This window comes from Cetorhinus maximus, chromosome 7, assembly GCF_964194155.1.
Source record: "Cetorhinus maximus chromosome 7, sCetMax3.hap1.1, whole genome shotgun sequence".
Classification (NCBI taxonomy): Eukaryota; Metazoa; Chordata; class Chondrichthyes; order Lamniformes; family Cetorhinidae; genus Cetorhinus; species Cetorhinus maximus.
In genome coordinates this window covers 45,886,774-45,902,963 of record NC_135885.1, presented here as the reverse complement: position 1 = coordinate 45,902,963, position 16,190 = coordinate 45,886,774, and the positions used below count along the sequence as shown (strand labels likewise).

Here is a 16,190-nt window from a genome sequence, read left to right as displayed (position 1 = left end):
GAGGGAGGGAAATGAAAAATTGAATTTGAAAGAAACATAAGAATAAAGAATTTAAAAAGACAAAAAAGGTAAGAAATAGCAAAGGAAAGAAGTCACTTGTGGAAGTAGTTTACAGGCCACCGAACAGTAGCTACATTATAGGACAGAGTGTACATCAAGAAATAATGGGGGTTTGGAAGAAAGAAACTGTAACTATCATGCGTGATTTTAACCTTCAGAATAGGTTAGACAAATCAAATTGGCAAAGGTAGGCTTGAGGGTGAGTTCATAGTGTATTCTTAGAAGAATACATCTGGAACCAACCATGGAACAGGCTATTTTATACCTGGGTAATGTGTAATGAGAGAGGTCTTGTAGTGCAGTAGGTAGCACCCCTGCCTCTGAGACAGAAGCTCCAAGTTCATTCCAGGACTTGATGGCCACAGCAACCTATTCCAGGAAAATCTAGCTTTGGAAACAGACATAAGCATGTGCTTCATCTGCCTCATGTATCTCTAGGTGAGGAAGAGAATCAAGAAGAAAAATGTGTAACGAGACAGGATTAATTAATGATCTCATAGTAAAGGATCTTTTAGGTAAGAGTGATCATAACATGGTGGAATTTCACATTCAGTTCGAGGATGAGAAACTCGTGTCAGAAATTAGTGTCTTAAACTTAAAAAAAGGCAATTACAAAGGTATAGAGACAGAGTTGGCTACAGTAGAACAGGAAAATAGGTTAAAAGGTAAGATGGTAGAGAGAAGCAGTGGCGGACATTTAAGGAGGTATTTCATACTCCCAACAAAAATATATTTCATTGAGAAAGAAAGACTCCATGAGAAGGATGTCCCATCCTTAGCTAACTAAGGAAGTTAAGGATGGTATCAAATTGAAAGAAAAGGCATACAATACTGCAAAGATTAATGGTAGGCCAGAAGATTGGGAAAATTTTAGAAACAAGCAAATGATGACAGAAACAAAATGAGGAAGAAAATAGAATATGAGAGTAAACTAGCAAGAAATATAAAACAAACAGCAAGAGCTTTTACAAGTATAAAAAAGGTATAAAGTGAGCATTAATCCCTTAAAGGATGAGACTGGAATTAGTAATGGGAAACAAGAAAATGGCAAAGACTTTGAATAAGTGTTTTATATCTGTCTTCATGGCAGAAGACAGAAATAGCATCCCAAGAATTTTTAAAAACGAGGCAAAAGAGAGGGAGGAACTTAAAACAATCATTATCACTAGGGGAAAAGTATTAGAGAATAAGTGTTGACAAGTCCCCTGGACCTGATGGCCTTCACCCTAGGGTCTAAAAAGAAGTGGCTGCAGAGATAGTGGATGCATTGGTTGTAATCTTCCAAAATTTCCTAGATTCTGGAAAGATTGCAGCAGAGTGGAAAACCACAAATGTAACACATTTGTTCTAGAAATGAAAGAGACAAAATGCAGGAAACAAAGGCCAGTTAGCCTAACATTTGCCATTGGGAAATTGCTAGAATCCATTGTTAAAGAAGTAGCAGCCCAACCATCTTCAGCTGCCTCATCAATGACCATCCTCCCATCATAAGGTCAGAAGTGGGGATGTTCTCTGATGATTGCACAATATTCAGCACCATTCACGACTCCTCAAACACTGAAGCAGTCCATGTCCAAATGCAGCAAGACCTGGACAATATCCAGGCTTGGGCTGACAAGTGGCAATTAACATTCACGCCACACAAGTGTCAGGCAATGACCATTCCCAGCAAGAGAGAATCCAACCATCGCCCCTTGATGTTCAATGGCATTACCATCATTGAATCCCCCACTATCAACATCCTGGGGGTTACCATTGACCAGAAACTGAACTAGACTAGCCATATGAATACTATGGCCACATGGCAGATTGGTCAGGAAAGTAAAAGCCCATGGGATTCAGGGTAATGTGGCAAACTGGATAAAAGGTTGGCTTTGTAACAGGAAACAAAGAGTAATGGTCGATGGATGCCCTTGCGAATGGAAAGTTGTCTCAAGTGGTGTTCCACAGGGCTCGGTGGTGGGACCCTTGCTGTTTGTGTTATATATTAACGATTTGGATGTGAACGTGGGGGGCACGATTGGGAAATTTGCAGATGACACAAAGATTGGCCGAGGAGTGGATAGTGTAGAGGATAGCCATAATCTCCAAAACAATATAGATGGGTTGGTGGAGTGGGCGGTAAAGTGGCAGATGGATTTTAACATAGAGAAGTGTGAGGTCATACATTTAGGGAGGTCAAACAGTTACAGGGGTACACAGTAAATGGGAATATGCTAAGAGGGGTAGATGAAGTGAGAGATCTTGGCGTACAATTACACAGGTCCCTGAAGGCAGCAGTTCAAGTAGACAAGGTTGTGAAGAAGGCATATGGAATGCTCTCCTTCATTGGCAGAGATATAGAATATAAAAGTAAGGATATAATGTTGGATTTGTATAAAACACTGGTGAGGCCACAACTGGAGTATTGTGTGCATTTCTGGTCACCACATTACAGAAAGGACATAATAGCTCTGGAGAGAGTGCAGAGGAGGTTAACAAGAATGTTGCCAGGGTTAGAAAAGTGTAGCTACGAGAAAAGATCGGATAGGTTGGGGTTATTTTCCTTAAAACAAAGAAGACTGAGAGGTGACTTGATTGAGGTGTACAAAATTATGAGGGGAATAGAGTGGACAGGATAAAATTGTTTCCCTTGATGGAGAATTCTAGAACCAGGGGACAAAGATTCAAGATAAGTGGCAGAAGGTGTAGGGGGGACATGAGGAAGAACTTTTTTAATGCAGAGGGTAGTGGGTGTCTGGAATTTGCTGCCCAAGTTGGTGGTAGAGGCAGAAACTCTAAACTCCTTTAAAAAGTACCTGGATCTGCACCTTAAGTGCTATAAGCTGCAGGGCTATGGGCGGGGTGCAGGAAGGTGGGATTAGAAAGGGCACCTGGGTGTCCTCGGGCTGGCATGGACAAGATGGGCCGAATGGCCTCCTTCTGTGCTGTAACTTTTCTATGGTTCTAAGAGGCTAGGAATCATGTGACAATAACTCACCTCCTGACTCCCCAAAGCCTGTCCACCATCTACAAGGCACATCAGGAATGTGATGGAATACCCTCCACTTGCCTGGATGAGTGCAGTTCCCACAACGCTGATGAAGCTGGACACTATCTAGGACAAAGCAGCCCACTTGATTGGCACCACATCTACAAACATTCACTCCCTCCACGACCGACGCACAGCAGCAGCAGTGTGTGCCATCTACAAGATGCACTGCAGGAATTCATCAAGGCTCCTTCGACAGCACCTTCCAAACTCATGACCACTACCATCTAGAAAGACAAGGGCAGCAGATAGATGGAAACATCACTGCCTGGAAGTTGCCCTCCAAGTCATTCACCATCCTGACTTGGAAATATATCACCGTTCCTTCACTTTTGCTGGGTCAAAATCCTGGAACTTCCTTCCTAACAGCACTGTGGGTGCACCTACACTACATGAACTGCAGCGGTTCAAGAAGGCAGCTCACCATCACCTTCTCAAGGGTAACTAGGGATGGGCAATAAATGCTGGCCCCGCCAGCGAAGCCCACATGCCGTGAATGAATAAATTTTTTAAAAATCCAATCAGGCACAGTCAACATGGTTTTATGAAAGGGATGTCATGTTTGACAAATCTATTAGATTTCTATGAGGATGTAACGAGCAGGGTGGATAAAGGAAAACCAGTAGATGTAGTGCAATTGGATTTCCAAAAGGCATTCAATAAGGTTCCACATAAAAGGTTACTACATAAGATAAGAGCTCATGGTATTGGGGGTAATATATTAGCATGGATAGAGGATTGGTTAACTAACAGGAAACAGAGAGTCGGGATAAATGGGTTATTTTCAGGTTAGCAAACCATAACTAGTGGGGTGCCACAGAGATTAGTGCTGTGGCCTCAACAAATTTTACAATCTATATTAGTGACTTGTATGAAGGAAAAGACTGTATTGTCGCCAAATTTGCTGATGATACAAAGATAGGCAGGAAAGCAAGTTGTGAGGAGGACACAAAGTGTCTGCAAAGGGATATAGATAGGTTAAGTGAGTGGGCAAAAAAAATGACAGATCGCATATAATGTGGGAAAATGTTTTTGGCGATAAGGATAGAAAAGTAGAATATAAGTTAAAGGGAGAGAGTCTGCAGAATGCTGTTATGCAGGTGTCCTCATACATGTATCACAAAAAGTTCGTATGCAGGTACAGTAAATAATTAGGAAGGCAAACAGAATGTTGGCCTTTATTGCAAGGGGGATAGGATGTAACAGTAGAGTAGTCTTGTTACAACTGCGCAGGCATTGGTAAGATGACACCTGGAGTACGTTTAAGGAGGAATATACTTGCATTGGGGGCAGTTCAGAGGGGCTCACTAGATTGAAGGTGTTGTCTTATAAGGAAAAAAATGAGCAGGTTGGGCCCATCTTTAAACTCATTGGAGTTTAGAAGAGTGAGAAGTGGTCTTATTGAAACAAATAAAATTCTTGAGGACTTGACAGGCCACCAGTAGATGTTAAGGTGATATTTCTCTCGTGGGGGGATCTAGAACTAGGGGGCACAGTTTCAAAATATGTGATATCCCATGTAAGATGGAGATGAGGAAGAATTCCTTCTCTCAAAGGGTCATTAGTGTTTGGAATTCACTACCCAGAGAGCACTAGAGGCTGGGTCATTGAATATATTTAAGGCTGAGTTAGACGGATTTTTGATCGACAAGAGAGTCAAGGCAGGCAGGAAAGTGGAGTTAATGCCACAATCAGGTCAGCCATGATCCAATTGAATGGCAGAACAGGCTCAAGGGGCAGAATGGCCTACTCCTGCTCTTAATTCCTTTCACAATCATTGTCACGATTTGCTATTACTCCCATTTGGTATCGCTGACACATTTCAATATTGTTCCCTCAATCACTAAGTTTCAGATTTTCTGTTCCAGGAAATCTCCTTTTACTCCTACACTTGCTTTCCTATACTCCAACCATTTCTATATCGATGTGGTCACCTTGCTCTTAATGATACGTATAATTATCCTTATCACACATTTTCTGTGACATTATTATTAAATTATTATTATTAAAAATCCATGTAAACCACCCCCATTGCATTTCCTTGACCTATCCTGTTATTTCTTCAAGGAATTCTTTAACATTGGTCATTCTTGACCAGCTCACGAAAACTCCAAGCTTATTGGCCTTGAGTAGCTGTTATACAGGTGTCCTCATACATGAATCACAAAAAGTTCGTATGCAGGTACAGTAAATAATTAGGAAGGCAAACAAAATGTTGGCCTTTATTGCAAGGGGGATAGGATGTAATAGTAGAGTAGTCTTGTTACAACTGTACAGGCATTGGTAAGATGACACCTGGAGTACAGTGTACAGTTTTGGTCTCCTCATTTAAGGAGTTTTCCAAATGCATTTCTTCCCAGGTGATAAACTCCATCAACAACTGAAGTGAGACTAACTAGTCTATACTGTCTTTATTTGAAAAGGGAAATCACATTTGTAACCCACTGTAATTTTTCTTTCCACAGGAAGTTGAACAATATTACAGAAGAATCTAGAATGATCTCCCCTGAAACTCTAAGGCTGCTGAGACAATTGGAACTTCTAAGATTGAGATGGATAGATTTTTTTCTCAGTAAGGGTATCAATGGACATGGAGCTATGGTAAGTGGAGTTAAGGTATAGATCGGCCATGATCTAATTGAATGGCAGAACAGGCTCAAGGGACTGAATGGCCATCTCCTTTTCCTATGTTCCTGAAATATTTCTTCCCTTGTTTCTTTCAGCATTCTTTGGGTGTAAACAATCAGGTTCCAGTAATCTGACTACATTAAGTTTGAGTAACTTCTTTGAATGGCAACCTCAAGTTAATATTTCGCAGAACGTTATTCTACCGTTTACTTCGAAAGGTGGTAAATTGTGTTAAGTTAGAAGTGTTAGCACAGAACTCAACAGTTAGAATTGGTATGAGAGGACAATGTGTTTATAGTGCCCGCCTGGCAGCAATCCAAGCAACATAGTTTAGTGATTCAGGCCTCAATCTTTCTGTAGTGACTACCTAAGATAAATGCAAAACACACTGATTAAGACCTAAAACAGCGTTAAAGAGATTGCCATTCTATAAAGGCCACAATTCTCCCAATGTCATCACAGACAGGATCTACAGCAAGAAGCCTTGATTGTAATTTGGAGCCATCATTGTTGTTGTGGAGATCTCTTACCTTGATATTCCTTCAGCATCTCTGACCAAAGTGAGTTTGTTCCATATTCTGTCTCATCATATAAAAACTTCACCTCAGTAGCTCCGGCATCTTCAGCATTTTGTATCAATTCCTACAAACATAGAATTAAGTGAGAATGTTGCTTGGTTATTTTAATGGACTTCCAGGCTACTGTAAACCTCCTTAGTGGCTCTAGGGAACCTTAAAAGAATATAGGATTTTTAACATCACAAGCCATTTTGCTGAAGCTAATACTGCCCATTATATCAGGCCTGATAGAGCAGAGGAAAATGTCAGAGGTAAAGAATGAAGAGCAAAAAGAAGAGAAGGATGAGGGAGGAAAGAAAAAGAGCAGAAGGCAAAAGAAACTGCAAGCATACAGAAAGAGAAATACATTAATAGGGAAAGAAAAGAACAGATATAAAAGAAAAAGTGTTGCAAAAGAGTGAGGAAAAAGGTTAGAAATATTATTGCATAACCCTGTTTCCAACCAAAACACTGGCATATCTTTTCAGGTGGCAATGTGCTACGCATTTCCAGTATTTTCTGAATTTATTCCACTGGACCTGGTTAGGTATGTGGCATTCACTGAATTCAAGACTGTATACAGGTCAAATGGCAGCTCCAAATCCTTTCAGAAATTGATTGTGAAATTAAGAAACTAGTTCGTGTGAACCTACATGAGAACTCGTGATTCAGGCTGATATCATGTAACTTTATAAATCAAAACTGAACAGAGATGCTGACAACAACCAGCGTGACACAGAATTTGGTGAAAACAAAGAATCAATGGGCTGAATTTTACAGGTTGAGAGGGCGGGGACATACCATTCATGCCCCCAGAAGAAATGTTGGTGCCAGACAGACTGATATTAAACAAGGCTGCCCCGCTGCCATAACATGCTCTGGGTGGCTTTAAATAGGTGAGAATGGGACTTCTTTTCCTCAGTGGGATAAAATCCCACCCGCGAGATTGGCCGGTAGTTCCAGCAGTCCCAGCAGCACCAGAATCCAGTAGTGGGCACTACAGGGACTGCAAGCCAGACTTAGAGGTAAGTCCAGGTTTCATGGTTGGGGAGGGGTTGGCTGCCAGAGGGGGAATGGTGTGTTTTGGTGGCCAGGTGGAAAGTGACAAGGGGATAAAACATCTTAGGGCAAATGCACAAAGGGCACCCCATGAAAGATGTACCCCTCCCTTCCTTCCTGCCTTTTAAACAGTTTGGTTAAAAAAAAGCCTATGCACCCCCACCCGACTGCCCATGCCAACTGTATTTTGGGTGCTTTCAGCTCAGGCCAACTCCCCCCCAATCCACCAGGCCAGGTAGATATCCTTGGCCACGATGGTGACCCGCTTGGCATGGGTGGCGCACAGGTTGGTGTCCTCAAAGAGCCCCGCCAGGTAAGCCTCGCTGGACTCCTGCAGGGCCATGACTGCCGAGCTCTGGAAGCACAGGTCAGTCTTGTAGTCCTGAGCAATCTCCCGCACTAGGCGCTGGAAGGGCAGTTGAGGATCAGCGGCTTAATGGTTTTCTGGTAGCGGCGGATCTCCTGCAGAGCCACAGTACCAGGCCAATAGCAGTGCCACCGGTGGCTGGGATGCTCTTGCGAGCCACCTTGGTGGCCAGCTGTTTGCAGGGAGCTTTACCCCCAGTGGATTTCCGGGCTGTCCACTTGATTCTCGCCATTTGATTCGCCCTTTCTCACTCCTATTTTGGCGTGGATAACATAGTAGTTAGGTCAATTGGCTTAACAAGCTCAATTGCCCGTTAATTATTTTTCTACAAATGGCAGGCAGGCTGTCGATTTTAGCACATGCTCGCCCATCATTTTATGGGCAACGGGTTGGGAATGGGCGGGAAGGTGATGGGCAACCACCTGTCATATTTTACGTGCCCCGCCCATCAAAAACACGCCCCATGGTGAAGCCATAGAATCCAGCCCAATGTCTTACTTATGAAGGAACATATTTAATACAGTAATGCATCTTGGGTTTGTTACCCAACAAAGGTACCTCAGTGGGCTTTGAAATTTTCACAATTTTGTAACAACTTTACAAGATGTCCCATTGGTACACTAATCAATTCAGAGGATGCTGCAATGAAATAATGTAAACACTATTCATCCCATTCTAATCACTAATTTCTTTAACCCAAATTCTTGTACTCTCCAGTAATTCTCTACTTTTAACATCTGCATTCACTCCAACGGATGCCAGATCATTTATTTAAACCCTTCTAACCAAAGAGTAGTTACCCTTTAAATTACATTCACCTAAAAGCGGATTTCAATTCTTTTCTCCTGGTGCAGTAAAGAAATTGTCCTCCATTTGCCAATCCATTTGAAGATTTAAATAAATATTGCATCTAAGTTCTCTGCTCAGTCCTCTTCCCCATCCCTTCACCAGCACAGCAGGTAGCTCAACCTCTCAAAGCTCCTTACATTCTTGTTGCTATTCTTTCAACCCTTTCCAATGTTTCATTTGAGTATGGCATCCAAAAGCATTTGCAATGTCACACTGCGATTTTAATTGGGCTGAACAAGTTAGAAAGATGCTCACCTTAAGAATCTGTCCTCCCTCTGGATACCTCCTCAGAATATCCTTAAGGAAATCTACAAGTGGTGGTGTTGTTTGTCCAAATTTGCCTGTTAAAGGCAAACGCAGGATTCAGCACATTGAATTACATATCAAGATTTTGTTAGTGTTTGGTCCTATCACAGTATTAAAATATATGCATTCACTTTGAAAGAAGATTTACTACTGCATATATAAAGTTTTATGGTTAGTCATGTGGTGACAAGAGAGGAATTTTAATTCTCCCTGATCAACAGAAAAGGAATAGGAAAGCAGTTAAAATGGACTGATTCCAAAAATATCAAGGCCAAAAATTGCTATAAAAATTTTTGTTTTAACCATCCAGGCATTTCAGGATAGCGAGAGGATTTGATGATTTAATGCCACTGCATTGTGATCACCCAAGATCGATTCGAAATTGTCGTAGATCTGCAGCAGTGAATTTACCACAGTTATTCTGTTACAGAACAGATATACTTGCATTAAAATTAAGTTACCATAGTCATCCTTATTTACACTAATGAGAATCACATACTGTAAGTCAATTGATTACCTCCTCCCTTAAGTCCTCTTCCTTGTAGAGTCAAGTTAATCTCAGAGGTTCCAGATTGTAACAAACTCCCAATCTGTGCTGAGTCATACAACTAATGGAGAGAACAGGATAAAATGCCAGTGATCCAATGTTTGAATGAATACATTAAAATTAAGAAGCAAAAGTACAGACAAATTAAATGCTCGTGTGAACCTTGATCATGAGTATTCTATCAAATTTCCTGATGCATACAACTGCAGCAGCAATTCAAATTGACATGAATACAGACTGAAGCAGAAATAGAAAGTCCATTATATTAAGATATATAAACATTGCAGACTAGATTTCCCTTAAAGGGCATCACCATTAATGTTATTTATTTACTTATTTAATTTAATGATTTTAACTAAACTAGCATTACTTGGTAGCATTTGAAAATGAATGACTTTCCATGTAAAAGTGAGCAGTGCAATCAAATTTCCAGAGGACTGGACCTAAATCGATGGTGATTTGTGGTTGCAAAGCTTTGGCTTGGAGAACGAAAGAGACAAAAGTTAGCAATGAGATGGGACTCAAAATCTGTACTTAAATTACTCCAAATCTGGAATTTGAACTAATCCCCAGGCTGGCAGTTGAGTCTGCTCAAGACTGCTAAGGAATTCTTATTGTCCCACTAAATTTAGATGCTATTGTACACATTAGAAGAAGCTACAGTCTGGTACATCTTTAAGATAATTAAGAAACCTAAATGAATTGCCAACATCCTTAGTGGGGGACACCATCATTGTGGGAAAGAGGAATTGGGTAAAGGAAGTCAAAAAATAGTGTATAGGTGATGCTAAGCTTAGGAGCCAAATATCATGACCTTGAAGGGGGAAGGAAACCAAGAAATCTGTTGCTGTTGAAGCAGGAAAGAAGCTAGCTAGTTAATACTCAGATTAGCAAATTGTAAGATTGCTCTTGATATCAAAGTAGTGAGAATACAAGAAAGGGGAGGAAAATTTGGAGAACTAATGGACATGTTGATAAAATGGAGAGTGAAGAAAGTTAGCAGCATATAGAAGTGGGCTAAGACATGGAAATGAGAGAACCCTAAATGATAAGCTTCGTATTATAACTCCTATGGTGAGCTGCAAGAGGGTTTCAGAAATTATCAGTATTATCTCTGTGATTGTTAATTGGGGGGAATTAGGTGACATAGGTTATTATCACATAATTTTTTTACAGACTGATAGATGCAACAACCTTATGTGAAATATATTTGGATAATTTCAACCTTAACTGCATATAATTAAATTTAAATTAACATGCATTTGAGATATTTTTTCTCGGATTCTGGAACCGGTAGAGTGAAGAAATGAATACCCTGATGCAGTTGTGTGTTATTTTGAGGTTGAGATTAAGGCATAAGATTGTAATCATGCTATTGCTCATCTGGAAGGTTTGGTGCAGACACAGTGACAAAAGTTGACACTAGGTAACATCTAAGTAAATAATTCACAAGAAATTCTCTGGAATAAAAAGTAAATGTTATGTCCTGCTATGATTTTGTTGGTTTATTGATACAAAATGTTTCATTCACACAACTGATACCAGTCAAACGGTCCTGTAAATGGACTCAGTGTGCCATAACTCAAGTGGGGAAAAGGGGGAGAAAATCAATCATCTGGACTCCTAACCCTGAGGACAAGCCAATGGCTCCTCTGGAAAATGCATTGCCAATACCCTTTGCTTGCGTCACACCAAGGATCAACACTGTAGAAAATAAAGCTGCTACTTGTAAGCTTGTTTCCCATCTAACAAGGAACCACCACTACTCCCAACATAGTTATGGGGATAATTTTCCCCATGTCGGGCGGGGCGTGTGGGAGCAGTTGCGGACCCAATCACTACCAACGATCGGGGCTGCGCCACCATTTTATGCGGGCAGGCCAACTAAGGCCCACCCAGCGCGTTTGGCGACTCCCGGGGATGGCGGGAGTGGGCAGGGGGAGGCGGATCGGCAATCGCCACCGGGTCAAATGGCGACCCGGCGGCCTGTTTAAAGGCCAATCTGCAACCGCTCCAAGGCTGCTGTACATGGCCAGAGGTCGGGGCCAAGTCATATCGAGGCTAACCATGCAGGAGGGTAGGGCGGATGGTCACTGCACGCCCAGGTTTTCAGACAAGTGCCTTGCTGCCCTCCTCGAGGAGGTGGCAGCACGGCGGGAGGTGCTTGTCCCTGAGGACGGGAGGAGGAGGCCACCCCATTTGACGACGTGTGCGTCGGAGGAGTTTGCGGAGGTCGTGAGCTCCCACGACGTGATGCGGCGCTCATGGACCCAGTGCCGCAAACACTTCAATGACCTGCTGCGCACGGGATGGGTGAGTAGCATGTTGGCATCATTCACTTCACCCATCATGTAACCTTCTCCCCCGCTGGCACCCCACCCATGTCTGAGTGCAATGAGTCATTGACGGCATGTGCCCTTAGCTGGGTGGCCCAACAGATATTCCCTATGCATTGGTCAGCCTGAGAGGGTGGTGATGAGATGGGTTCTGCACCCGCAGCATGTGGTGGACTGAGACCCACATGACTGTGGTCGGAGCAACCTGGAGGATCTGCACCCAGGTGCACTGCTCGAACTCCAGGACATGTCGAAGTCAGGGTGATGACATGATGGGAGGGGATGTTCAAGGTGGCGAGGCACAGATGAATGTGCTGCCCTCTGCGCTCCATGTCATTGTGCCTCCTTGCAACGGCAGCTCCCAACTGTGATGAAGGCAGCATGTAGCCAAGGGCGGGTGGCGGCGGAAGGACACAACTGGCATATTTGTGAAATTGCTGGCCAGCAGCGGGGGAAGGATGCACTGCACCCCTGAAATGGGCAACTGGGCTTGGGGTGGGCCAGCCGCCAGGTGATTGACGGTACAAGTATCAATTATCAATGCTATTTTTTCATTTCCAGAAGAAGAATTCTCATAACAACGCCAAGCGGCTGAGGACTGGTGGTGGGCCAGGCCAGATTTTGCTGCTTAGCTGTTTTGAACAGGAGGCCCTCAACCTGGAGAGGCGCCACGTGCCCAGGTCCACAGGAGCCAGAGAGGCTGGGCTTCCACGGGCAGGTATGTATGGTCAGCACTCACATCACCAGTAGTCTCCCAACATCCGTGGCAGTGCTAATTGTTGAGTGAGTGACATAACCAACATGGCTTGCCCAATGTGTGTGGAATGATGAGCGCATGATGATCCAGGGGACAGGCATGTACGTTGACATTGTCCGCAGGTTAACTGATCGAATTTCCTTACTCTTCCGTTCAGCGTCAGCGGAGCACGGCCAGGACCCGGAGCAGCAAGGGCCCCCTCTGACACCTGAGGGGCGTGAAGTTGCACCATTAGAAGTGTCGCACCATCTCTGCCAGACAGGCACCAGCGCAGATACTGGCACCTCGGTGGGCATCATATCTTCGGCTAGTGTCCTGGGTCACAGCGGTGAGGGCACTTCACAGTCACTGGAGGAGCTGGCGGAGACAGAGAGTGCCGATGGCGCCAGCATTCGGAGGACTGCAGGGGCCCAGGCACATGCTCAGTCTGTGGCAGATGATGAGCCTCTGGAGTTGTCGCTGATGCAGCCAACTGATGAGATGAGGCCGGGCGTGCGGGACCATCTGGTGGAGATACATGAGGCTGTGCTTGGCTTGGTGTCAGTGGTGGAGGGGTCTGTGCGGACCATAGCCGATGCATTGAGCATCATGGCTGAGCGCCAAGCTTCCTCCATGGAGAGAGTGGAGACTCTCATGGAGAGGCAGTTCCAGGGTCGGGATCAGGGGTTCCTGGGGTTGCACTCGGACCTGTAATCCCTCACAGGGGCATTGACTTCATCTGGTCAGTGCCCGTGTGGGCAATGGTTTGGGCACCAGGTATCTCACCTCGGTGCCCATCCATCTACAGTGAGCAGGGAGGGCCAAACGTACCTCACGTCGGCGGAGCAGCTGCCTGTCTTCTCTGCTGGCGCCTCTCAGGGTGCTCTAGATGAGGGCGGCAGCTCCTCCACCTCTCTGCCAGTGACCATGGCACCCAATGAGGCTGCAACAACTGGGGAGATGCCAGCTGTGGAGCTGGCAGCTCCCTCCCAAGGTGGGGCCAGCACAGGCTGGACGGGCCAGAGGACGTCCGCCAAGGTCATTGAGGCCAACAGGACATCAGAGAGAGCAGGCTGTCTCAGATGCCAGTGCCAGCGAGGGGGCACCACAAAGACGTAGCACCCACAAACGTAAGATAAAGGCACCTTAGGCACACCCCGGGTTCATCACTGGTGGTTTTTTGTTGGCCCCCCTATGAGTTCCTTCTGATTGTGTGTGAAGTGCAACACCATTTTATTTCTGTTATGTCAAGAGACTTTTGTTACAGCATTAAATTATGTTGTCTAAAATGTCTGGGGGTGCCTCTTTTTCTTGGACAGGCGCATGGATTCCTAAGATTTGATGAGTGATTTGTGTGTCATTTACATTTATTGATTGGGCCCATCATCAATGCTCCTATCCAGGCAGATTTTGCACTAAGGTCTCCAGGCTGGAGGCTACAAGACAGGCTTGTGTTGCAGATCCATATGTGCTGTGCTAACTAAAGGTTCCTTGGATCAGAACGTCCGGGTGTCCCTGCCTCCCTGAAGCATGCCCATGTCAGCCTGTGCCCCCTGATCATTTCCCTGTGCGTTCTCGTCCTAGGACTCCCTGCTGAACTCATCATGTTCAGCTGCAGCCACTCTGTCTGCATCTTCTTCATCACAGCTTCCCCCCCCTTTTGCAATGCAAGATTATGGAGAGCGCAGCATGCAACCACTATCAATGACACTCGATCTGGGGGATACTGGAGTGCGCCCCCAGAACGGTCCAGGCATCTGAAGCACATTTTGAGAAGGCCAATGGCTCTCTCCACCACAGCCCTTGCGGAGGCGTGACTTCTATTATACCGCTGCTCAGCTTCTGTTCTTGGATGGCGGAGAGGCGTCATGAGCCACCTTCTGAGGGAATAGCCCTTGTCACCCAGCAGCCATCCATCCAGCCGGGCTGGAGCACTGAAGAGCCCTGGAACCTGCGAGTGTCTGAAGATGTAGGCATCGTGGGAACTGCCTGGGTACCTTGCACAGACTTATAGAATCAGCATCCTGTGATCACACACTATTTGCACGTTCATGGAGTGGAAGCCCTTCCTGTTGATGAAGGCACCGGCCTCACCTGCTGGCGCCTTGATGGCCACATGTGTGCAGTCTATTGCTCCCTGGACGCGGGGGAAGCCAGCAATGGCCGCGAAACCTCCGGCTCACTCTGTCTGGCTGGCCTCGTCCCTGTGGTAGTGGATGAAGGTCAATGCATGCCTGAACAGAGCATTTGTAACCTGCTTGACACAAGTCTGGACAGCCGATTGGGAGACACCGCAAAGATCAGCCACAGACCCTTGGAAAGAGCCGGAGGCATAGAAGTTGAGAGCAGCTGTGACCTTTAGAGCCATTGGCATGGGGTGTCCACCCACACAGTTAGCTGAGATCTCTGAACCAATCATCTGACAGATATAGTTGACTGTCTCCCTTGACAGACAAAGCCTCCTTCGGCACTGGACCTCGAACATATTGAGGTAGGTGCTTCGCGCTCTGTATACCCTGATGGCAGGATAGTGCCATTTTCTGCAGCCCCTTGCGCCTTGGGCTACCTCTTGGCCCTGCGCCCCTTGTGCCTGCACCTGTCCTCCCAAAGATGGCTCCCCTGCAGGCTGAATGTGCATTCCTGGCCCCCTCCCGCTTCTAGCCCTCCCTTCCTCCTCAGAGGAAGTGCCTCCTGTGGAGAGATCACCTCCAATTCCCAGGCTCAGGGAGGCTTCCTGAAACCTATAGGCCCCAAAACAAATCCTCAGTGAAAAGTGCTGACCTGAAGGTTATGAGTGCAGGCCAAGCAGCTGCTATGCGTTTGCAACTTTTCCACCTCATATAGGAAAGTTTCACTAACTTCTGAGCCGTAAATTTTAAATGTCTGGATTCGCAAACCCACTGAGCCCTCTTCTCCCACCTGTGGATGAGCTTCATGCAAATTTCTAATGCCCGCCTGCCCATTGCACCCGTGCGACGAGCCGAAGATCGCACGAGCGCCTTAAAATCCAAGTCAATTGGAACCTCAAGGGCCTTAAGTGGCCCAAAAATTAATGGCAGTCGCGCTACGGTCATCATCGCACGCACGCCTGCCCACCGAAATATCGCGATGGCGGGCGGTGACATTGGGACGCACGCCCAATGTCACCGCGCATTTTACGCGGCGGCGTGCGGGTCCTGCCCCCTGCACGCCGACAGAAAAATTCTACCCTATGGCACAACCCAATTCCTCCCACCAAAAGTGTATGCAAAACACCTGTGGGACATATGCTATTCCAAATAATATATGGGATGTCCTGGAGCTGAAGAAGTATCAAAATACATGAGCTTCATTGTTGTAGGTTCACTCCTCCATATCTTCCCATCTCCATAGATCCCAGCAGATCAAGAGTGAACCAGTGTTCCTCACAAATAACCAACAGCCTCCCTGCCACCCACTGCTCAGTAATCATGATGCTCTGACCCTACCTTCCCTCTATTTGACCTTACCTTCCTTAACTCACATTTGACTAGCTAATTTGCACAACTAAGTATATCGCTCAGAGACGTGTCGAAGCTTTTTGTCTTGCAGTCATCAGGACACTTCACAAGAATACCTATATAAGGGGAAAACAACAACTTATAATGTATGAGAAGAGAGTGCTGATTAGTTGGAAAGTGGAGTCTGATTGGTAGAGGTGTTGCCATGGAGAATGCACCAGTGATGGTGACTGAC

The 16,190-nt window shown here is 45.2% G+C and overlaps 1 protein-coding gene across 2 annotated transcripts in view; it reads right to left on the bottom strand.

Annotated features, from left to right (window-relative positions):
* Positions 1–16,190, bottom strand: part of sacs (sacsin molecular chaperone) — a 148,872-nt gene that overhangs the window by 81,360 nt on the left and 51,322 nt on the right. For both annotated transcript variants that reach the window (XM_078545418.1, XM_078545419.1), the window contains 3 exons: positions 9,375–9,465; positions 8,807–8,892; positions 6,250–6,361 (listed from right to left, as the gene is read on the bottom strand). In XM_078545418.1, coding sequence (XP_078401544.1) covers positions 6,250–6,361; positions 8,807–8,892; positions 9,375–9,465 — 289 coding nt within the window. The remainder of the gene's footprint in view (positions 1–6,249; positions 6,362–8,806; positions 8,893–9,374; positions 9,466–16,190) is intronic.